This window comes from Pocillopora verrucosa, chromosome 6 (genome assembly GCF_036669915.1).
Source record: "Pocillopora verrucosa isolate sample1 chromosome 6, ASM3666991v2, whole genome shotgun sequence".
In the NCBI taxonomy this organism is placed as follows: Eukaryota; Metazoa; Cnidaria; class Anthozoa; order Scleractinia; family Pocilloporidae; genus Pocillopora; species Pocillopora verrucosa.
This window is the reverse complement of record NC_089317.1, coordinates 12,356,828-12,381,053: the sequence shown is the minus strand read 5'-3', so window position 1 is coordinate 12,381,053 and position 24,226 is coordinate 12,356,828. Positions and strand designations below refer to the sequence as shown.

Below are 24,226 nucleotides of genomic sequence, written 5' to 3'. Positions count from 1 at the left end.
CTACTGTGAGCATGGTATATTACAAAGTTCATATGACACGCGTCCTGCATACTGCTAAGATCAGGAATGTCGATAGCGTCATTTTTTAAATTCAAGAGTTAACACTTTGCTTCTCATACTGTTGACGTCAGTTTTGTACGCCATGAGCCGTCAAAATTAAAACTATCAAAAGCTTCTGGGCTCGACAAAATCCCTGCAAAACTCTTCAAAGACAGCCTCTGTTATAGCCAAGCCAGTCACTTATCTTATGAACCGTCGCAGTGGAAGGAAGCTAAATTAACTCCAATTTATAAGACTGGGAAAGAAGGATGACGAGAACAACTATCGTCCAATTTCGGTTCTCTCCTTGATTTCTCAGCAAAGTGATGAAAAGTGCAGTTCAAGTTCAAATGTTCGCCTTTCTTAACGAAAACAAAGTTCTCTCGGTTTTTCAATCCGGTTTCCGTAAGAAGCATTCCACTTAAACTGCGGTTGTCTACCTGGTTGATCATATATTGCCACCTTCACAAGCTAGAGCACTGCTCGTTTGCAGACAGTTCAAAATGAAAAAGAATTATCATTCAGCCTTCCTCTAGACTTCCGCGTTCCTCTGGGTTCCTTACTAGGACCATTGCTATTTGAAATAGAAATTAACGACCTGCCTCAATGTTTGCTGCATTCGGCAATTAGTAGGCTGCATGAGAGGTATGGCCCGTATCACGAGTCCTATTTCTATCTTCCGCCTTCAAGTGGAAAATGGCTCATATCTTGGCTCATATCAGCGCTATGACTTCATTTGTTTTTTGTAGATAACGCAAACCTTACCACATCTCCTGGTAACACTACAATGTTACGTAAAAGCAGTCTAACGTAACCATGATCATTTGTTTATCGTTTCATTAACGTTTTTTCGTGTTGAGTATTCACAAAAGCAATAAAAGAAATAGCTACTCTCTCGTTTGCAGAGGGAAAATACAACACTCTAAGAGCTGACACTGATTTTCTTTTTAGATGCTCCTGACGGCGCAAAACTCATTTCAGCTCCCAGTAACGCGACAGTGCTTCGCAAAAGTCCTCTCAGTTTAGCATGCCGAGCTGATGCCAATCCTATAGCTGAATTTCATTTGTACTTCAACGGTAGACTTATAATTACCAACAGCTCAGGGATTTTTAATGTTACTGTGATGTCCGATGGTTTTTTAGATGCAAGACAAGTTATTGGTCCTACTAAATCTGTACGATATAAGTATTGTTAAAATTGTTCTAATGGTTATTTGTTATTAAGACATGTATTGTAAAGTTAACTACTCCTGTCAACGCAGCGTCTCAAATAAGGACTCATTTGGAGTGTGAGACTTCTTGGACTTCCGCTAAATTTTTTGACATCTGTTGAAGCTGCTTCTCAACTTTGAACCACTATCTGTAAAACATCACTTCTAAAAAGTCAATTGGAGATGTTGAAGGTTTTTCGTCGCATGTTCTCGAGCTCTATGAGCACGACATGGTGTTACTTCATGGTTTTGGTTTTTTATATGGAATCTGTTGAAATTGGCAAATAACATTTATGAACGTTTTCGCTATTATGAGCGAAATGGAGCTGCACGAAGCCTATATTCTGGCCGGATTTGCGGTTCAGAGGGAACGAATTGAAGGCCTTGCAGTTTTTAGCGAATCGCTGTTGAGTGCTCTTCATTGCTTACTGAACATAGAGAAATAGAGATTAAGACTTTGGAACGAAGTGATGCGGCTTATTGTAATATGCGAATCGAAATGAGAATCTGTAATTTGCGAAACGGAAATATGCTATTGATTTCCTCAATAGAAATCTGTAAATCTGATTTGCGTACGAGAATCCCTGCAGAAAACTCCAAGAGCCAGAAGAATTCGTTTCCACGAAACAATAAAAATCCTAAAATTTCTGATTTTAGTATTTTCCAATTTGTCGTGAAAAGGAAAGGAAAGGAAAGGACATTGGAAATAATAAAATCGCGTAGCAAAGTCACTTTGTGACTTAACTTGAGTCGCAGAGAAATCAAGAATGATGGTTACCTCGGGCTTTAAACAACACCGGTGCCAAATACAATCCTACATTCATCAAATTTCCGGTCGCGAAATTCATCAAATTTTAATGCGGCGATTCAAATCTTTCTCTGCCTGCACGAGCCAAATTCCCGTATTTTCCATTCCTGTGACAAGTCTCGCCTCATAATCGCTCAATAAATATTTGCATTTGAACGCGATAGTTTTGTTTACAAGGTTTTCTCCGCGTACATCTGATAATGAATCTCTGTTTTCTGCCTCGGAACGATATACCACAGAAGGCATTTTATGGACCGCAAGTTTTTTGACTGATTGAAATTAAAAATATGTGGCAATGACTTTCACAAGTTTTTTGATGACAGAAAAGTACGTTTTTTTTGTCCGTGAAAGTAATCTACTGATCGATCCCATCGCCAATGTTTACATAAGATAGTCAAATTGATTAATAGAAATAAATCAATCAGCCATTCAACTTAAACTGTTCCCACGGTTGTTGTTTCTCACTACGTCAATAATTGAAGCGATTCACAGTATTGGGTTTGTGCTTTCAATAAATATTTTAAAGTTTGCTCGAAAGATAAGTGTAAATTGTAACAAGCTTGGTTAAGTTTATGCGCGGCTCAGCACTTCAAGCCTGCATACACTCGATGCTAAACTCAACCTCGTTCCAGGTCTCTATGCCCACCACATTACTTTTCGCTGATTAAAAACTGCCACGTAGTGCCTATTGTGCATTTTCTTGCGGAGGAAAAACTAAATCCAATTTCTGATTCTGGCCTGTTTACGGCTAGAATAATTATAATGAGACCGTTTGGTGAGTCTTCAATTGGTGTTAATAGCTGAAAATTATATTTTATAGTCTCGCAAGTGGCATCGAGCTACATGTAATTCCGGGTGCCGAGATGAATACTGTCCCTCTGTCCACCTTCGTCTTTCGTGTAAATATATGTAATTACGATGACGAGATCGAGCGACGGTGTAACATTTCGATTTTACAAACAGTACCATTCGTCCTCAGCAAGATCCTCTGTTAAAAGAGAGCGATTTGAAAACAACACAAATTCAATGAAAATTTCGATCGCCAGAAAAACAATTCTTAGTCCCGATAGGGAATCGAACCTCAGATCTTCGGATTCTGCGCTCCGATGCTCTATCACTAAGCCACAGAGACTCTACAGTGAGTGAGGTCTATTGCGAAGTTCATGTGTCACGCGCCCTGCATACTGCTAGGAAAAGCAATGACGATAGCGTCATGTTTTAAATCCAGAGCTAACTAGGACTGATTTCGCAGAAAAAAAATCGGTGTCTTCAGCTCGAGGCCGCAAATGAGATCGAAACTATTTGTGCCATATAGCCAGCCAGGGCCAATGCCTGAAATCGCATAAAACCCTCTAGAGTGATTTCCGTGAAAACGAAACGATTAGTATGCGTTCTCCTCCGTCGAACGCCAAAAGGTCTTTGCATTTGTTGGTCACCACTGCCTCCTTCACTAGATCACTATGGAGTTACAGGATGCAGTCTTACCTGGTTCAGAAATTATCTGATCGCTCTTTCGCAGACAGTTCAATACGAAAAAGAGTTATCATCCAACCTTCCTCTAGACTTCGGCGTTCCTCTAAGTTCCTTACTGGGACCATTGCTATTTGTGATAGACGTAAATGACCTGCCTCAATGTTTGGTGCATTCGGCGATTAAGTTTGTATGCCGATGACACAGTGATGTATTATACTGGGTCCGATATCAGCATCATCAGAGAAAATCTGAAAGAAGACCTCAAACGAGTCGAGTAGTGGTTGTGAGTAACAGACTAATACTAAATCAGAGCGAAACAAAAGGCCTACTCTTTGGGACAAGGCAACTGTAGCAAACCTTATCAAGCTTTGAACTGCAGATCCAAGGAAAGGACATGGAGAGAGTGACAAAGTTCAATTATTTTATTATGCTCAATGAACAGCTTCACTGGAAAGAGCATGCCAACCCTATTTGTAACAAATAGTCAACAAGCGTTTGCGATTTTTAGCACGGATAAGATCTTGCCTTACTCTTAAGGTAGCGAAGTGTGTTTATAATACCCTTATTGAGCCAATCCTGTGTTATACCGACGCTGCGTGGGGTAAACTGTCAGTCACCTCCAGCAAAACCCTTTAACGGTTACAAAAACGTGCTACCCGCATCGTTTTAAGGCGTGATTCCTCTAAAGACACTTTTAATGTTTTAGGGTGTGCTGAGTTACAAATGAAACGGAAAAGACACAAATGTGTTTTAGTTGATAAATGCTTAAATAAGCTAGTACCTCGGTATTTCTGTAACTATTTTATTAGAAAATACAATGTACATAGCTATGACACTCGCTGAAGAATCTATTTGCACCTGCTCAAACCGAAGCTAAGCCTTGGGAAACGAAGTTTTAAATATTCGGGCATGGCCCTTTTTAAGTTGTTGTCTTGGTACATTCAGAACGCGGAGTCACTTTCTTTCTTCAAATTTTTGATGAATAGTCACAATTTTTAACATTTGTATTTTTAAATTATTACATCCAGTATTTTTAAATAACTATATTGTATTTTTACATTATTATACTTTTTTAGCCTAGGACCCCTCTGAACACCAGCCTTAGGGCTGATTTGGCCACCCTGGTAAAATAAAGTTTACCTTACCTCCTTACCTAAGGAGAGGGAAAATTTAGGAAAGCTTGCATTCTCTCTACCCATACCTTTTGTACCATTACACCAAAATGTTTTAAAACTTCATACCAATTGGTAAGCCGCATGAGAGGTATGGCCCGTACCACGAGTCCTATTTCTATCGTCCGCCTTCAGGTGGAAATTTTATGTTCTCTCGGCTTATATCAGCGCCATGACTTTATTTGTTTTTATGGTGCTCCTGGTGACGCAAACCTTACCACATCTCCCAGTAACACTGTAATACACAGACAGAAGCAGTTGACGATATCCTTTGTCAGTTTCATGATTTGATTCCCTTTTTTTTTAGACGCTCCTGGCGGCGCAAAACTCATTTCAGCTCTCAGTAACACCACAGTGCTTCGCAAAAGTCCCCTCAAGTTAACATGCCAAGCCGATGCTAGTCCTGAAGCTGAATTTCATTTGTACTTTAACAATAGACTCATAATGACCAACAGCTTAGGGATTTTTAATGTTACTGTGATGTCTGATGGTACGTACACTTGTGTTCCTGTCAATAAAGTTGGTGCTGGAAAAAATTCCTCTGTCAGTGTTACAGTTGTTGGTGAGTTAACATTCAGGTTAATATACTCGATTTCAAAAACCGGAAAGTCACGAACCATTAACAAGTAGACCCAGAGATTTACTTTTATCCTTATTTATGCAAATGATTTTTATGATAATTTCTTTTATTTCGGGAAAGCTGGAATAGCTTTTATCATTCGCCAATTCAAGCACTTATGATTGTCTTAACATGTATACCATAAAGCCGTTGGGTATTATCGTTCAGTTTTAGTATTTGAGCGACCAAAAGAAACAAAATCATTTTTTCACAGCTCACGTTGTGAGAATATTAAACCGTGGGAGTAAAATTTTGCAACTTTATTAAATTTTCCTATCTAGATAGACAGGGTTTATCTTGACATGTCTGTCAAACCACTGATAATAGGAATTGTCTTCCAGAGGAGACATCGGCTTCAGTTTTACCTGAAGCAATAACTATCATTGACGGAAATAGCTTAAACTTGACATGTAATACGTCTGGCAAACCAGAAGCCAGCATTAAGTGGACCATGGTTGGCTATGCTGAAGACCTATCCACTGATTCACGACTTATTGTGAATGTAAGCAGACAGTTAGCAAAGAAAAACACGATCCAGTATCAATGTACAGCCAGTAATGGAGTGGGAACACCCGCTACAGCTACAGTCAATGTTACTGTTCACTGTGAGTAGCTATTTGTATAACGGTCTTGAAACTGCAAGAAATGTTTAACCGTTATTTTTTACATCGTTGGATATGAGAGTCCAAGCAAATGTGAATGAAATGATAGCCTAAAACTGTGAAATTCACTGAGATGCTCTGGGAAACAAACCCTAGAAACCTATAGTTTGAGAAGTTTTTGCTCTACTTGTTTGTGGACGGCGTTCGTTTTATGTTGTCATTCTACAAAAACAAAACTTTCGGTAGATTATCGATGTTGAACGTAATCTGGTGTAAATAAATTTCCCATGCAATCTCCATAATACATACATTGTGGAGTGGTGTCGAAATTGAATTTTATGTTCCAACTCTAGGAAACATACGATAAAGTCACTCACCTCCCATTCAACTCACACCCGAACCGAAATCTGCTTTCTTTTCTTTGAAAACTCGATTAAACTATGGGAGTGTTTTTTTTTTGTTATTTAGATCCAGCAATGTTTACTGACCCGGAGAATGTAACAGTGAACGTAAAAGTTGGGCAAGAAGTGGATCTTTTGTGTGGTGGTGAAGGTTATCCTACACCGGCGATTATTTTAACAGCGATTTATATCAATGGTAGTCACCGAAACCGTTTGTCAGGAGACAGCAATTTGACAATTGCAGCTGAGACTTCTTTCTGGTTTCAGTGTACGGTTAAAAATTACCTGGCCAAACGTATCAAGTGGTTTCACTTAGGTGGGTGAATTGTAAATAAGGCATACCTTAATCTATTTTAAATACTTTTGTTTTTTTTTTTAATTGTTATGTGGATAACCGTTATACTTTCGGTCCTAGACCGTTCCCGGTTCTCCGTTCGCCGTTTTAGTAGCATCCCTTGAAGGTGTACCGTATCCTTAACATCCTTTATCTATTAGAACCACTGTTAAGCAAACTTTAAAATTTGTGTAAAAACACACATCTACTGCTGGGAACCACCCAAAACACACGTCGTCACCATTGTAGGACAACCCGGCTATGCAGAATGCATTTTGCGCGAGAAATACGACAGTTCAGGGCGGTTTAAGGGAAATTTTTTGTTGTGCATTTGAATTTCATTTACGACTAAGTTTGTGAGCTGCACCTTTTAGTAGTTACTGGCTTTTAAATCTTTAATGCATGCGCAGATAAGACCATACAAGAACATAAGTTACCTTTTTTAGTATTTAAGCATCGTGGTAGCCAGGTTTGAAGGTGAATGCAATCTAACTGTGATAGCAACACTTCGCCAGTCACGGTTAAGTTTACTCCATACTGTTCATGAACGTAGCGGATGGAATTTGATGAAGTAAAGAAGATATGTCAAATTCAGACGCGAATAGTCGTGTTATAGTGAGATTTTCGAGATGAATTTGTCTGGCGATGGTTTATGTTGCAAAATTCTCATCACCAATTACAGCGTGGACAGGCACTATACAATTTTTATGCACTCATTGTTACGACCCGATACATATCAGGAAGATACGTATCAGAAGAAGTCGTGCGCATAAATTTTCCGCGGCGTATTCCCGGTTTAAAGGAATTTGTCTGGCGATGGTTTATGTTGCAAAATTCTCATCACCAATTACAGCGTGGAGTGGCAGTTTACAATTTTTATGCACTCATTGTCACGACCCGATACATATCAGGAAGATACGTATCAGAAGAAGTCGTGCACGTAAATTTTCCACGACGTATTCCCGGTTTAAAGGAAGCTCCACTCTTTTGTTTGGGATAATGAAGTTAAGTATACCATTAGCGGTAAACGAGTAAATAGGTAGTTGTTATTTTGCTTAGCAAGGCAGAAACCAAAGTTTGAACCGATTTCTCCTTTTTCCTTTCAGTTTTAAGTGTTATGAAGATCGAAATTACGATGACCATCGTCAACAAAGCCTGCAGTGATAATCCTGAAGAAATTATCAAACAGCTGCATAAACTTGTGAGTAAAATAAAGGAATTTGTCTTTCGTTTCAGGGTTCAAAATTTAGCACACTTGCCGGCTATTTTTCACCGAAGAACTAGAATTTTATAGAAAAACTTATGCTTATTGATCTTCTAACTGAAGTAAAAGTCGCTGTCATGTTATGGTGAACATTTCACATCAAGCAATAAGGCAACCAAGAAATGTTTTAAAAGCTGTTTTAAAATGTAAACGAGTTTAAAGTTTCAAAATTTGAAGCGTGCTACAGGGAGTATTTTTGTTTACAGTATTCAGCTTTCTACGTATTTGTTCAAGAGTGAAACATGCAAGGTTGTGTACACTCCGTCACATAACCATGTTTATGTTTTTGCACGTATATACTACCTTTAATCAAGATTCATTTTCCGTCAAATCCTGTTTAATGTTGTTTGTAAAGCCTTCTCACCTGTTCAAATTAAAGTCGGTGCTTAACATTACGGATTTCCCATGGCTGTGAATGAAGAAGCACAAACACCGAAAAAATTCAGCCGTTCACTAAGCTTTGTTAGAAAAGGAATTGCTGCACCAAAACATGTTGATCAAAATAAAGATTCTGATGCTTAAATTGATTTAGCAATTTAAAGTATACTATATGTCCACCATATACAAATAATTTTTTGTTAAATAAAAAAGGTTTCTCTAGGAAAAGTTTGATTCAAGAAGATTTTGGTCATATGCTACGCAACGGGTCCCGTTTCAGCAATAAACACGCAGGATTTTCATTGGCAGCCGGGAAAAAAATGGGCCTTGACCAAAGCCTACAAATTCACATTGAAAGCTGAAAAATTACTCTGAATCCTGCGTTTTGTCATGAACTAGGGACAACGATGAAATTTGAGTTTTTCTTCTGCAGTCAAACTCCAGACCTCTGGATTTCGTGTTTCCTGATGCACCACATCTGAGATCATCGAGACAGAGCACCATCGAGTTCCCTGTAATGTAGCTTCCGTTGTACAGCACAGGAATACAGAACCTCAAGGTCTCGGGTCTGATCCCTCGTGGAGAAAACCTCGCTTAAAATTTGCCATTTTTCATTGCCCGTCTCAGCGAGTGGAGGTTTCCATTCAGCATGCGCTTTATCCATGTAATATTGGCTAGTCAAAGTTGTTAGATGAACCTTTGCTTTACAATAGGCACATGATTTCCAGGGTCGTGAGAAGTTGACGTAAATAGGAAGTTTTGCTTTCATTCCCTCACTTGATCATTTCATCATAAAGCACACCTTCGAAGTGATGTAGAATTATTTTATAAAACCACTCCATAATCCTATAAGATTTTATTGCTCGAAGGTTTTTGTGGCCCGTTATGGCTGATGTGCACCGTATACCTCTAAGAAGAACGTATTAGTACATACAACTCATTGACTTTGGTGTCTGATATTTTCCCTTGCCAGGTGACTGACATTTTAAAGGAAAGGGACATACCTGTTGAGAAAGTTGACTCTGTGACATTTAGGTATTATATCCTCTTGCTCGTTTCCTGTATAGCACATGGGGTCTGCTCATTATGTGTCATTAAATAGATCTTATAAATCGCAAGAATAAGTTATCTCATGTATAGGACAGTAGTGGGGATATTAAACCAACAGATTTGCGGTCATTAATTCTAGATTCTTCTTTATATATTTTTTTTGAGATGGCATGCAAAATTTTAGATTAAAATTATTTGACCTTAAATGAAACACACGACTTCCGAATAGTGGCAATTGATGCACCTATCCATAAGTTGCGGACGTCACGGAAGTGCAGCGCGAAAACGAGGCTAGTCAGTCCTCAGTGCGTGAGGTGGTATAGCTAATTTTTAGTGTTTACGTTGAAGTTTACGGCAATTCCTGTTGTGTGCCTGAATGCAATCAAAAAGGTAAAATAGGGGACAACAATGAGAAGATATCATGTTGCAATTTTTTCACCGGTAAAACGAGACGTAAGTGATGGCTGCATGCGATAAGGAGAGATGAAGGAAAGGACTTTCGCGAGACAAAGGAGGATAAGGTACGCTCTCTACACTTTAGGCCAAGTGATTTGAGAAATTCGTTCAATGGGAGAGTGTATCTAATGCGATGAAATCATGGACCAGCACCATGACATACTGCTGTTCAGATTCATTTAAAGAAAGTGAGACCCTGCAAGGAACAAATGCGAATGAACTGAAGAAGGATGCCTTGGTTTCAAATCTGAGTGAACAGGTGAAGGCTTGAAACACAACAAACCCTTATTTGAGCTCTTAAACTGGATTTCGAGTCGAGAACATCCACTTAGATATTGCATCGCATCAAGGCCACGGACCCATATTTTTACCATACATAGTTTGTCTAAAGGAGAATGGCTTTGGATGTAAGATGTTCTGTTCACGAGTGGAATGATTTCTTTTTTCTGTTCACTAATAAACCAAAATTTGAGGCAGTAAACCTAAATTTCCTTTAATTTTTCCATGCCTCTGAATCAGCTTGTGCAGCAGTTTTTTTGTTTAATTTCATTCAGTTTGTCCTCGTCAACAGTTAGATGTTCTAAAAGTGACGCTTGCACATAACGAAAAAGTGCACTTGACTGCGTCCAACCGACACACCGCTCTGAATTTTCTGAAATTTTCTGAAAACGTTTTGCCTTTCTCATGCTAATTGGGACTGAGTGAGTCTACCTGTGACGATCAATTTTTTTTCCAAATCTTGATATATGTATATTCAACTCAGCTAGAGTGAACATGGGCATACGTAACAGGCTAGAAGACCAACCGTCTTCAGGATATTTAATTGGCTTTATTAATGATGCGACTCCCTGGTCTACACAACCTTTTTGCTTTTCTTTTCTTTTTGTATAAATTTTATCCTTTCTTTTTGTACAAATTTTATCCTGGGTCAATAATATTATTGTAGCGACCACTTAAAATGTATTCATCCAACTCACGGTTATGAGAGGCACAATTTCATTGTTTAAACAGTTTATTACTTCCATAACCTCAGAGTTATCATAAAAGGTAACAAGAAGCTGCTTTCAACAACGTGGTCTACGTAAATTCCAAATTACCTTTTCAGTTACGTATTCTGCTTTGTTTTGTTTTGAGTCCTTTGCAAGAGTCCCCACGACATCGAGTCAGAATTTCGTTCTTCAATTTTCTGAGATGGCAACCTTCCTTCAAGAGAATCACCTGGAATATCTTCCTTTGTGTGTTTCACAGCACCACCAGATTCCCCAGATGTTGCAATAAATTTTCCTTGCGGCGAACGGATTGACTAGCCTCGTTTTCGTGCTGCTCATCTGTGTCGTCCACCATTTATGAAATGGGTGTATGAAGACACGAAATTTACTACCCTAAACCCTTTATGTGCTAACTATACCGTGAAGTCGATTTAGAACTGCAACGACTAATGCTATTCCCTAATTGAAGTAACAAGAGGAACCTGTCGCAAAAGTTAGTCATACCCCTCGCAAGCACAAAGCAGCGATTGGGGTTTCGGCCATGATGAGATCTTATAATTTGCTTCTTTAGTGAGTTTTTTATAACAGCATGCAGACACAAATTGTGCTTGTAAAAAAGGGTTTATTGCAACTGTGTCGGGTCTACTAGGTAATCATGTTCTAACCGAGGCAAAAAACGACCAGGAAATATTTCGAGACTAAATCTTTATTAAAAGAATTGCAAACTTTTTGCTATGAAGCGAAAAACGAACGAATTTCTTGGGGGTATGAGACCACGAAGTATATTTAGCATGCTTAACTCGTTGTTTACTAGAATTAACGGCCAGAAAATTGCGCAGATTTCTCTTGAAAAACTTTAAAATTCTGAAATTGTACAGTTTTAATGTGAGATTCTATTGAACAATATACTTTTACGAAATATCAAAACTTTAAACTGATAGTATCAACCGTTCGGAAACGAACCGAAAACTATTCACGAGACCAATTTGGTAGATTTACCCCGATTGAATTGATTTTTACCAGAATTTACGAGCAGAAAATTCGGTACCTTTGTGTTGAAAATCCTGAAAATTCGGTACGATTTCAAATCATTGAACAACACACTTGAGACACATCAATACTTAAAAGTAATATTTACCGCTTGATGAAGATTGCCCAGCGTCGCAAAGCCTCAGTTGAAGTCAGAAAGCTCAGTTTTGTTTACAGCCGTAATTCCCATCTTGTTTGGGAATGAAGTAACGTCAACTACAAAGCTAATTTCGTCGCTTGAAAGAACTATATGCTCATTGCTTTTCGAGACGAAAATTATCAAGCATATTTTATTTTCATTTTGAGATCCAAAAGGTCTATCTCAATCGGGATAGAGCGCGGGAAAAATCTTGAAAGTTTGAAACCCTGCGGCTAAACTCAACGGGGACTCTCAGCCGAAGTGAATTGCACACGTCATGTGACGGGTGCACGACCGTGTAGTACGTAAGGATTTTTAACATGGTAGCTCCTTAGGAAGTAGGTAGGCCTTACGCGCGCTGAGTTATAATATTTTGCTATTTGTTCCTGGGCCCAGTTGTTCGAAGGCCGATTAGCGCTAACCCATGGTTAAATTTTAATCTGGGTTTCTTTACTCCTTTATTCAAAAGCTTTTTTGGGTAATGTCCTGTGTTCTTTTTAGAGCATCAAAGAGTCATATCATAAACAAAAAGAATTCGACAGAACTTTCTTTTAAAGCTCTCAGTTCTGAACTCAGATTTCACACGAACCCTGGGTTATCTTAACTTAGCTTGAACAGCCCGGCCCAGGAGATTTGAGGAGCTCGAGTGCAGTTTGTTCTTTAGTCATAATGAAATGATGATATGTCGTTGGTAAGGAATCTATTTTCGCGGGAACAACTCTTTTTTCTTTAAACGTTTCAAGCAAAGGGTTTTTCTATGAATCGTTGAGGGGACTTGAACGTCTCAGTGCAGCACGGCCTTCATATATTTAACCCACCTTTCTACGTTTTTTTTTGTTTTTGTTCTATTTGCTTTGTTTTGCTTTACACGAGTGAATTTAGTGTGCGTACCTGTTTTTCGTCATTGTTATTTTTCATGTCAGGTGTGGCAGTGTAACAGGGTACTTCTCACTGACCTTTAGTCGAAATGTCGAGATCGAAAACGTTTTGATGATTTTGAAGAAGGCTGCGAAAGACAAGAGGTTCGGTGACTTAAAAGTTGATCCGAATTCCATCCAAGCAATTTCTCCTGAACGGATTCCTACTACACCCACGCCAACGCCTACTCAAGTTGACGGGGCGACGTCGGGAAATCCTGCAGGTGCGCTTAATTTTTTGTCCTCGCTTAGATTTTATACATATCACCAAGAAACAAACATTTTTTTACTGATATCACTAGTATCTTAATGTACTCCCACATTCCCTTACATTTTATAATTGAATACGGGAGTTGTTCAATAGCTGCCGGTCTTACCTTTGGATTAATATATCGCGAGCCACTAAGACGAAGTTACTATAGTGGTTTTACTCAAAACCAGGGTGATCATTGATTGCTTTCCAAACTATTTTGTGTTTTCCAAAATAGCATTTTCCATGAAAAATGATCCTTTTAGGCATATTTTTCATATCGATTCCGCAAATTATGGTGCTTTTTTCCAGACACTGCGAAATGTTGGCCTCAAAGCAGCACTATTTAGGCAAAAAACACGGAAATTTCCCCTATGTAATAAAAGCAAAATGCTTCAGTTTTCACGGATTAAGAAAATGTGTTGTTTCAAAAGAGTAACATTTTGTATAATTCAACGGAAAGTTAAACGTAGGTGCATTTTACGCGTACAAATATTCAATTTTTAACTACGTTGGTCGTTAAATCTGGTCAAAGTGCACACAATGCTCTGCACGTTGAAGAATGGAACTATAGAGTCTTTGATTTTAACCCTAAGTATTTTTAAGTGGGTTTTCTTTTCAATTTTATTTGACATGGTGTTACGAACTGTAATGCAGAAATTATGCAAGGTTTGACGTCCAATGCTGCGAAATTCTGCATGGTATGGCGTCTCATGCTGCAGAGATTCCGCAGGGTTTAACGGCCCAAGCGTGCAAAAATTCTGCATTCCTTGACGTCCAGTGCTACAGAAGCTCTGTACGCCTTGACGTCCAGTGCTGCTGAAATTCTACACGCCTTGACGTCTAGAGCTGCAGAAATTCTGCACGCTTTGACGTCCAACGCTGCAGAAATTCTGCTCGCCTCGACGTCCAGTGCTTAGACGACGACGAGGACACTTAAAGCCGAATTGAAAAGATTCAGTACCGATTGTTTTTGAAGAAATGGCAACTCTTGTTCCTGTTCTGTAAAGATAAGCAGCTTTTGATTGTATTATTTCAACGCACCATACTTCCAATACTCCCGTTCTCCTTATCTTTCGGAGGCATCTGGCGCACGAATATTTTAACGGATGCAAATCAGATGTGAGTTAGTTCAAAGGCTAATTTTTTTAAAAGCTGACAGACCTATGAATCACGAACTCATGTATTCTCATCATTGCCTCTCGTGATAAAATTTAGGGAGCAATTAAGTGCGGCGAAAAGAAAAAAGTCGCAAACAACTACATTTCCGTCTGAGGTTTCACACCTTCAAATCAATTAAGAATTTGACATTTTCCGGTGAGCACTAATCTAATAAACTTAGAAACTCCCTTGATTCTTTCCCCTGCTCGTTAACTGTTCGAAATGCCTTGAAATTATGAGACCTTGTCCACACTATAACTTTTTAGTCTGAAATTTGATTTGTTTTTGTTGTTTTTTTTATCAACCGTACCGAGGAAACCGATATATTTTTTCTTCGTCCCGGCGGTCTATAAGTACACCGCGGCACATTGGGCATGCACTCAATTATGGTTAATTATAAAACTTAAGAGCCGCGACGCCGGCGCTTCTGAAAAGCTCCGAACATGATATCGAGACCAGATTTATGATAATCTTAAAATTTTTATTTCCTCTGAAATTATGATAGATGTTAGGAACAAATAGAAATTTTTTCTGTCTTTATAAAATTGTATTGTGTCCTTTGTCTTCCCCATTTTTGCATTTTGATTTGTTTCTTTTTGCTACCTATTTATTTAATAATCTATTAAATTCTAGAAAATTAATTTCCTATGTAGTGTAATTAACAAACTCCCATGAGTGACCAAGGCAGAATTTCTCCTAACAATATCAATACAATATCAATCAGATAAGTGATGAGAATAAAGAAAATTTGGGGATAATTAGTTGATCTAATACTAAATTCTCTGAACTAACATTATAAGAATTGTACAGTTGACAGTAAGGAGAATTACAAATTTGAACTGGGAGTTAAAGGGTTAAATTTTATTTGATCAAAAACATGAATGGCAATAGAGAAAATTAGCTAGCACAATTCAAGTTTCCCCTTTTAAGTATTATGTGATGTTTTTCTATCACATGGTAAAATTTACAGTTTCCCTCATTTCACTGGCTTCTGTTCACTTATTTGTTTGCTTTCCTAACGATCTTAGCTATTGTTGCCAACAAATGTGAGGAGCATATACATGAAAATGTGTACAGCTAATAACACTTTAATCCCTGTGACTAGCATCTAATTTCTCCATTCAATATCACCCGAGTCACACATTAAGGTCATGAGAATAAAGGAAATGATAATCAACTGAAGAACCTCTTGATTGTTAAACAAATTCTCCTTGCCAGCACATTAGGAAATATATAGAGAATAGTATGGAGAATATGCATTCTGACATTGGGGTGTAAAGGGTTAAAGACATCATGTAATCAGTTATATATATGTAGAGTACTGCTTGAATATAGGATTGCAGTAAATACAAATACCAAGTAAACATCATTCTATGGTCTTCTACTCCTCCACCCTGGAGGTTGCCTTGTGTAAAAAAAAAACCTTTCTAAAGATGCCTCTATGATGGTAGGTACACACAACTGACATGTATGAGGGAAGCATGTCAAGCATTAAGGTATGATTGTCAACTTGCCTTTTATTACTCACAAACAGCTTATTTCTATCAGCTTTAAAAACTCTTGTATCCCCACTTTCAAACAAAAGCATTTCCCATGAAAATTTAAGCATTAAAGACATACCAGCAACAGGTTTTTCCATTGCAAGTGTTTCATAGCATCAGACTCTCATCACATTTTTTTGTTACATTTGAAAGCATAAGAATATTTTAATCATCACAATATGATGAAATCCCTCATTTTAACCCTTTTACTCCCATGAGAGACCACGTCAGAATTTCTCCTTACAATATCAAAACAATGTCAAGCAGACAAGTTATGAGAATAAAGAAAAATATTAGTTGGGGGATTATAAGATGATCCAATACTAAATCCTCCAAACTAACACCACAAGAACTGTATAGGAGATAGTAAGGAGAATTACTAGTGAGATCTTGGGGGAAAAAATCATATCTAAAATATGGCATAACTATTCACTGAGGTTTTAATCATTAGCTGTCACATAGAGATATAAAATAGGGTTTGTGAAAAATAAACAGGGCAATAAAATTAAAGATTCAGGAAAAGCATATGATTTCAACTTGTTTGCTGATGTTCTCACCTGAATTCAATCTGGAATGAGAACTCTGCAAGACTTCTGTTTTATCTTGAATTGAAACATAAAATTCAATTATTTGCAGGCAGGTTAAGGAGGAGACCTTTTTCCGCTCCTTTGTGTCCTTATTCAAATATTGCGATTTGTGTAACAATAGCACTTGACACCAGTTAGTTGAAAAAGCAGCTACCTTGTACAGTTTAGTTTATTACAAACTAGAGTACGCTAGAGGTCATGTCGCTTGTTGGCCTGACCTAGAATAAAAGTACTGTGGAACCAAAGATTGTCTTATCCTTGACGTCTGTATAAGCTCGCTCGAAGTAGGTCTCCGTGTGCCAAGAAATCGTGACGAGTTTCCGTTCTCGCTGCCGAGTGGTCTCTACCGAGTTATTTTCCCCCAGTTGTTATTGTGCCGTCCGCGAAGATTCAGTTTCCCAGTTTGGACGCGGAAAACCTTATCGTCACATAATGTGTTGACAAAATTTCCCTAAATTATGGTGCCGATACGAATCTATCATTCATAATCGCTTATGAAATTCCGAGACTGAACTTCAACGAATTTAACAGAAATATCCTGGAAGGTTACAGAAACAGACTCTCAAAAACTGTCCTTGAATTCGAAAACTGTAAACAGCAATTATTTACGCGAACCATGTGCTTACCAGCGCGCTTGTGAGGTCAAATTGCCAGCACCCCGTTTAATTGCTCGATCACAGCTCGGACGTTCCTTGCAAAATGTGATGACTACCAATTTCAGAGATTGATTCTTCAGTTTCCAGGATAAGGAAAAAAATATCGTATCGCAAGCATGTTCATCATGACGCCTCGAAATGTTGAGGGAAGAGAAAGTGGCTCCATATTTTGTGAGACAAACCATTTCCTGGCGTTCGAGCGAATCGAGTAGAAAGCATGAAAACATAGCGCTGAGAAGTACGACAACCAAACAATTAAATTCACTCATCCCGCTGTAGAACCAACTCCACTTTATCCGTGAATTTGTTCGCACCACACATTTGCGGTCTGTACATTGATTCTCAGATGTTTGACGGATTCTCACATGACAATATTGTCAAAATCAAATTACTGCGTCAGACTTAATGTAAACATGAACATCACTGACTCAATCTCAATTTATTTAAATTTTGGGAAAGGACATTACTTAGTTCTTAGGGTAAAACAACATATCTTCGGCAAAGCGCGAATTTTTCAAATGAATAGAATAAATCTTGCGATAATTCCGTCTCGCGTTGCTCTTCGTTAGATACTCGCCTTTTTCTTATGCCCTTTATTGTTCTCTTTCGTGTTCCTCTCGCCGTTATTTCTGGACTCGCTTCAATCGCGCCATTACCTTCTCCCTCGCCGTTCCATTACGTAATGGCTAAGATAGTGCCCGTGGTACAGTTGGTCGCGCATGCTAAAAGTAGCAGCTTGTACGGTCGGTCGTACGGTCGCACAACCAGATTTTTCGGCTGATATTTCGTACAATTTTGGGGCTACGCTGCGAGCTCCTTGGTAAGGAATTGGTCACAATTACAAGATGTTAGGTTTAAAGGGTGGGAAACTGGAAAAGCAAAGACTGTTCTAGGTAGGCTAACCTAATAAATTGGTTGTGAAAATTTTGACTCAATTTTACCTGACAAACCTAAACTGAATAAATAGAAACTTGAAATTTATTTCTTCTCCTTTTGAGGTGTGCATCAAAATTTTGAAGACATGGCAGGCTTGAACTACAGGCTTATAAGAAATCTGCATGTGTGTGTGTGTTTTCAACATAGAAAACCGGTAAAAAGGTTGCTTAGCTTTTTTCATTAGTACACATTTCTTTTTCTAACAATCTTGTTTATTTGGCCTATGCCGAGTTCTAATTTTTCAAACAAATTTTACATTCTTTTGAATATTCTTAGATCTCCTAATATCAGTTAATATTCATGTAATTAAAATAATTACATCAAATCTTGCAGATGTTTGGTACATTTTTCCACTGGACCTACTGACATTTCATCATGCGTAGGGATTGGTATTGGCTATAAATGTAAATATTTGTGCAGAGCCTATGCATCAAATATTTGTAATAAAATATTGTATTCTTCTTAAAACTAGTTTATCAGAATAGGAATGAGTTACCAGGCACAAATATGACTTTCACGATGATAGTTTTCAGGTTTGAAAAAAGTCACTGCCTACTAAAATCCTCAGTTCCTATACCTGAACGGCTCAACCTCATCAAAACATTGGCAACAGGAGCGATTTGCAAATTAACATTACAGACAAGAGAGCCTATTCCCACATACCCCCCTCAATTCTGTTCGCTTACTATGGACATGACATTTCAAACATGGTGTATGTTTCCCTGACCACTTATTTTGTAAAGGTGATCACAAATTATTGGAAAATGGTTGGGTTGAAATATAATACAACGACTTGCCGGTAGATAGTCCAATAAAAACTTTCTACATATCAATGAAATTTATTGTTGTGTTTCATGTTCAACATGTTACAATGACTCTACCTTCCAGTAAATTCAATTATTTGCAAACATGAGAAAATACCATCAAAAACGTTTCAACCCATTTAAAAAAGCCAATAACATCAACTCAACTTTAAAACTAAAGAGAAAAATTGATTGATGTTTGGAATTGATTGCATTGATGTAAAAATGAAATCCAGGTATTATCTCAAGTTTACCACAAATGTTTTAATCATGACATTTTAGCTCTAACTTGTCTTCTTTTAAAACAAACTTTTGCAGCGCAAGAAACATGTTAAACAAATTTCGTAGTTCACTAGCTAGAGTTGCTAAGATCATGGGCAGTTGGCTTAAAGAAACCTGCATTATAAGTAGTTACAGCAGAGGTTACCGAATCAAATAACAGAAAGAATCCTAAAAAGACGCCGTGTATTTCCAGCCAGAGGACAATCTTGAAAGAATAATTGCCAAAAGAGGAAATGTTTTTAAGAAATTACAGCTTCAAACACGAGTTGAAAATGACTTTTCTTTTTAATTTTTACGCGAAACAGAGGAGGTTGAAACGTTCGGGAAAAAATGGTGGGGCAAGCAGTCATACCTGGCAACTTCAAGAGAAGATATAAGAGAAGCCCATACGATTCTGGCGTCTTGGTTTACTAATTCACTGTTATCACATGTACACTCTTCAATCGACTGCTGATGTCTAAACTCGAAGTAGTTTACCGTCGTTTCTTTCAATTTTGGCTATTTTCCCAGACAAAAATTATCAGTCACGCTCAAAAGAATATAATTTCAATTGATGCTGACATCGCACACTTCCTCTGAAGAAGAAAAGATTCTCTATCTTCGAAAATTTGCTCAAAATATCAGGAACAACAACGAAGATCCTCAGCTGCTTGAAGATACCGCTGACCAGCATGCGTTTTATCGCAAGTTGTGAGGACGTCGTCCCCAGGTTCCGGACCTCGCCAATTCTTCCCTTTCCTCCCCACCCCCTGGACTGGTGTCTTAATCCTCTTGAGAAACTATTTATTACAGTTTTTAATTTAATGAGGGGCTAGAAAATAAACTAACAAGAGCTCCGCTTTTAGGCTTGGCTAAATCTATATATTACATCAACAATCAGATGACCATGGCAGCTATAGTAACCTATCGTCGTGCATATTTTGATTACGATCAGCAAAATCTTTGCTGTTGTTGATCATTTGTTGTATATTGATTGACTGGCAGAATTGTTTTCACCTGAAAATCGTATTCATATTAAAATTAAGATCCTGGAAATATGGCTCAGTAAAAGCATTTCATACGTACAAACCAGCAGAAGACCAGTTATAAACAGACTCTGATTTATTCAAATGTGAAAAAGTTCTACGCTTGTTACCTTATTTTGCAGAATATGAAAATATCAGAGTCGGTCTTTGTGAATAACTATAAATGAATCAGTCTATGAATTTTTATTTGACAGAGATGAACATTTGTGAATGTTCTTGTAAACACGTTTTACTTGGATCCATCATCGGAGTCCTTCTTTTATTCAATATCATTCTCGTTATCCATGTGGTTTGGATTCACAAAAAAGGTAAGTAATTCTTGGTTTTCCTTGAGGTGCCATCTAATTCTCTTATTATTCTTAATTCACTTTTTTCCCATAACTTTGCCCTCATCTTTTATCTATATTTTTCTCTGATAGAAACTGCGGCAAAGCGAAGGTGAGATTCCATCCAGTAAGACGATAGATTGCTCTCTTAAAGAGCAAAGCATTTGTTATAGCTGACAGTGATAACTAAAATGCTGAAAGCAGATATTCGGAATTCATTTTAGGTTCTTGCTAATGCTTTATCACACACACAAGAGATGAAAGACACAGCAAATAAGATTCATTATCAGTATCAACAGCTGGATGGGCAATTGATAAAATTACCTCTGAGTTTTACACATTTAATTTTTTAGTATGTAATGTTGGTAGAATCTTCAATTTGTCGTTTTAATCATGTATCTGTAGTTTTAATTAAGACTGTAATTTTCTTTATCTTCTTAGACTTGACTTAGACATGACCGCATCAACCACGCTGAAATTGTTTTCGTGCGCAAATGAATGCTTTTGATATTATTACAGTGATCATTATTTATATCACAGTTTAGTTTTAAGAAGGAAAAATTGTATCAATAGCAACTGAAGGACTGACTGCAAATTTTCATTTCTGACAACAAAGGTACAAAACAGTTATAAAGATAAAAAATACTTAATCCTCACATTTTGTTTTGTTTTAGACCATATGAAGACAGCAGAGAAGTATATGATGTAAGAAAAGTTCTGATTATGTTTTTGTTTTTCTCATTTTTATTGAATCTTATGAGAAACAAAGTGACTTAACGTTAAAACCGTTAGTGAAAATTCAGGCGAAGTTTAGACTTAAAAGATAGGAAATTTTGAAGTTTAGAAGGAAGTAGGGAATTAAAGATAAATTTTCCTTTCTCTTTCTTCATCTCAGAACGAAGTGCCGATGAGAGATCAGGACCGCTCAGATGCAAGACAATTTATCCAGCCTCCCGCAGAATACATGGATCTCAAAGAAATAAGAACCGAACGCTCAACCGAAGAACCAAGGGCCCATCGAGTGGCTGATTATACGCCTCTCCATCCATCAACACGCTCTTGGGAGGTGCCAAGGGATCGCGTGTCTGTAGAAAAAATCATTGGTAAAGGTGCTTTTGGTCAGGTTGCTAAGGGAACAGCTGAGCAACTTCATGGGAGGCCTGGGACAATTACAGTGGCTATCAAAATGCTCAAAGGTATGATCTTTCATATCGTAAAAATAGTTTATATTCAGCTGAAATTTTCATGTTTTTGTTATTGGTTCTTACTCTCCATGCTTTTAAGATGCTTTCTACTGTTTTTTTTATTTAACTGTGAGAGTGATAATACTTAAAGCATCATACACGCTTGACACGCGTGCAAATCCTATGCACTGCACGTGTGCAGTCCGCTCCTCTTTAAATGGTTTCTTCTAAAGCTAAATTTGAATGATCGAATTTTGAATGGAGTTTTGGAAGTCAAAAGAAAACAATTGTGAAGCATCGTTCCTACATTAAATAGTAACACAATCATAACTGCTTCAATGAATAAGGAAAGTTGATTTGTTCCTAGAAATCTTTGCTTAGCATGTGACAAAATTTGTCATTGAAGGGCACCATTTTACCTGTGTTCGCAAACAACAAACTTAATGATCACAGAATGTCTCCCGCAACGAAGATCGGTTTCTCTATTTCCGTTTCTTTGTGCATTTCGATTTCAATGTTTGGCTCTTCTTGAAATGAGAATGAAAGTAAATTTTTAAGTTATCTAATGTGCTGCGGTAAAATTGTCACATGAAAGGAGCTAATTATCAACTCAAGAGTAAGATTAAATGGAGGGGGGACTGTTGAAGCGAATGATGTTTGAACGCTCAACATAGCATATTATTGGAATACAAATTCCCACAGCTATAGCATATTGATTAAAGAGTACACCCAAATGCGTGCAGATAATGGCAAGCGAGTTAAAATATACGCATTTGGGTGTAAACCACTACACTCATGTATTTTTCCTACTGCACGCCCTTACTTTACGAAATTAAAATAATCAATATTTACTACTCGCGTTTGACGCACGCGTGAGGTGCTGCAGCACGCCCAAAAAGTACTGTAAACTTTATCTCAGCTTCCTCTATCAAGTGACATCTTACCGAAAAGATCCCATACTAATGAATGGCGCTGGCGAAATTAAATCCTTTCATATTCTGAGTTGGCTTTATCTCTAGGTAACGCTGCAGAATCTGACAAAAGAGATTTGATGGCGGAACTTGATACAATGAAGCAGCTAAAACCACACCTTCATGTCATCAAACTTTTGGGATGTGTTACGGAATCTGGTGAGCTGATTCATGGCCCTTTTTATATGCAGTTCATCAAAATTGATTTCCTATTCTTCACTTTCCTTATTTGTATCCCAACCGTTCTTCAGTGATAAAAATGTATTCTGATTCTTCATAGTGATTTTAGGTCTTCCTCCCTCATAAATTTTTTACCTGACAATTTACCGTAACGTGGTTAAATGATAAGTTGTCTTTCGATGTATGTCATGTTTTACAATGCAATAGCACCTCGAGAAATTTGACTGACTTGACGTGGACTCAATTGCAACATCAGTTGCAGTAAATTTTATCGAAAACAGCACAGGCGGCGGCAAATAGGTTTTCTCCCCACTTAAGTGGCAGTTCTTTGTTAAGCGGTCGCGTGAACCACCAAGCTCAAATAGAATTTAGCGCTGACTATATAATGTTTCAGTCCCAATTGCAGGCATTTTATATTTACGTTTTACATATGAAGCGAGATGCCATGCCTTGGTTGATATATGTATATGAGAAAAAAATTATACACTTCGAAAGGCACAATTATAATATACTTTGGTAGTAAACGTTAAATATATATATATAGAGTAATCATTTCGCAGGTTAGGGCGATACATACATATAGGCCCTTACCGGCCTGTTTCGCGATAACTCACTCATCAAGGGATTTTGTTGTCAAGAATATTCGTAACCATCGTTTATAGGCTTTACAAATTTGCATACTAGGCTTGGCGGTAAATTTAAATGCTTTGTTCACTTGTTACGCAGTAACGCTTTGTTTCTGTGGCGGCATGAGGACACGAGTTCATAGCGTTTATTGAGTGATGATAATTCAGGTCGACAGATGATGAGTAATTTTTCTTTGAGGCAGAGGTTGCATCTTTTGCTCGCGCTGTTGTAAGGTGATATTGATGAAAGGATGCGCCTTGAAATAAAGCACACGCCGCTTGCAAAAGGCCTAACATTAGATTATCACGGGAGCGTTTGTTTTGTATAATGTTATTTTGGTGACTGGTGAAAACTACGCAAAGCCTTTGCATAAAAAAATTGTGCTAAAATCTTGTTTATGCCTTGTTGCTGTTCTTGACAAAGCTTGAAAAGATCACGCTTTGTTTTATTTTTTTCCCTTCTTCTTGAGTCCCATTAATTTCAAACGGTAATTTCCTGATACAGTTACGTGTTTACTTTTAACTATGAAACAGTTTTAATCCAATGAAATGTCATATTCCAGCAAACATTCTCAATTTAGCGACATAATCCTACCAAAAATTCATATGCAACTTAGGATGTTACTGTTAGACGATTTCTAAGCAATTCTTCCGTGCTTCCACGTTTTGTGCCAATCAAATTCGCTTCTAGCTACCTTGGACCTCACCCCATCACTTGTCAATTCCTTGTAAAGAACCTGCATTTTATCAATTATTCCGCACGCACGCGACAAAGTCTAGATAGACAACAGCAAAACAAAGAAGCCCACGTTGTTAT

The 24,226-nt window shown here is 37.8% G+C and overlaps 2 protein-coding genes across 2 annotated transcripts in view; both read left to right on the top strand.

Moving 5' to 3' along the window:
* Nucleotides 1-24,226, top strand: part of LOC131769688 (fibroblast growth factor receptor 3-like) — a 202,087-nt gene that overhangs the window by 167,031 nt on the left and 10,830 nt on the right. The gene's annotated exons all lie outside the window — the stretch shown is intronic.
* LOC136281674 (fibroblast growth factor receptor 1-like) overlaps nucleotides 5,017-24,226 on the top strand; it is a 28,045-nt gene continuing 8,835 nt past the window's right edge. Inside the window, exons 1-11 of the mRNA XM_066168431.1 lie at nucleotides 5,017-5,265; nucleotides 5,664-5,927; nucleotides 6,393-6,641; nucleotides 7,766-7,860; nucleotides 9,275-9,336; nucleotides 12,888-13,105; nucleotides 20,317-20,430; nucleotides 20,542-20,560; nucleotides 21,123-21,153; nucleotides 21,344-21,644; nucleotides 22,652-22,762. Of these exons, the coding sequence (XP_066024528.1) occupies nucleotides 5,148-5,265; nucleotides 5,664-5,927; nucleotides 6,393-6,641; nucleotides 7,766-7,860; nucleotides 9,275-9,336; nucleotides 12,888-13,105; nucleotides 20,317-20,430; nucleotides 20,542-20,560; nucleotides 21,123-21,153; nucleotides 21,344-21,644; nucleotides 22,652-22,762 (1,582 nt within the window). The 5' untranslated portion in view covers nucleotides 5,017-5,147. The remainder of the gene's footprint in view (nucleotides 5,266-5,663; nucleotides 5,928-6,392; nucleotides 6,642-7,765; nucleotides 7,861-9,274; nucleotides 9,337-12,887; nucleotides 13,106-20,316; nucleotides 20,431-20,541; nucleotides 20,561-21,122; nucleotides 21,154-21,343; nucleotides 21,645-22,651; nucleotides 22,763-24,226) is intronic.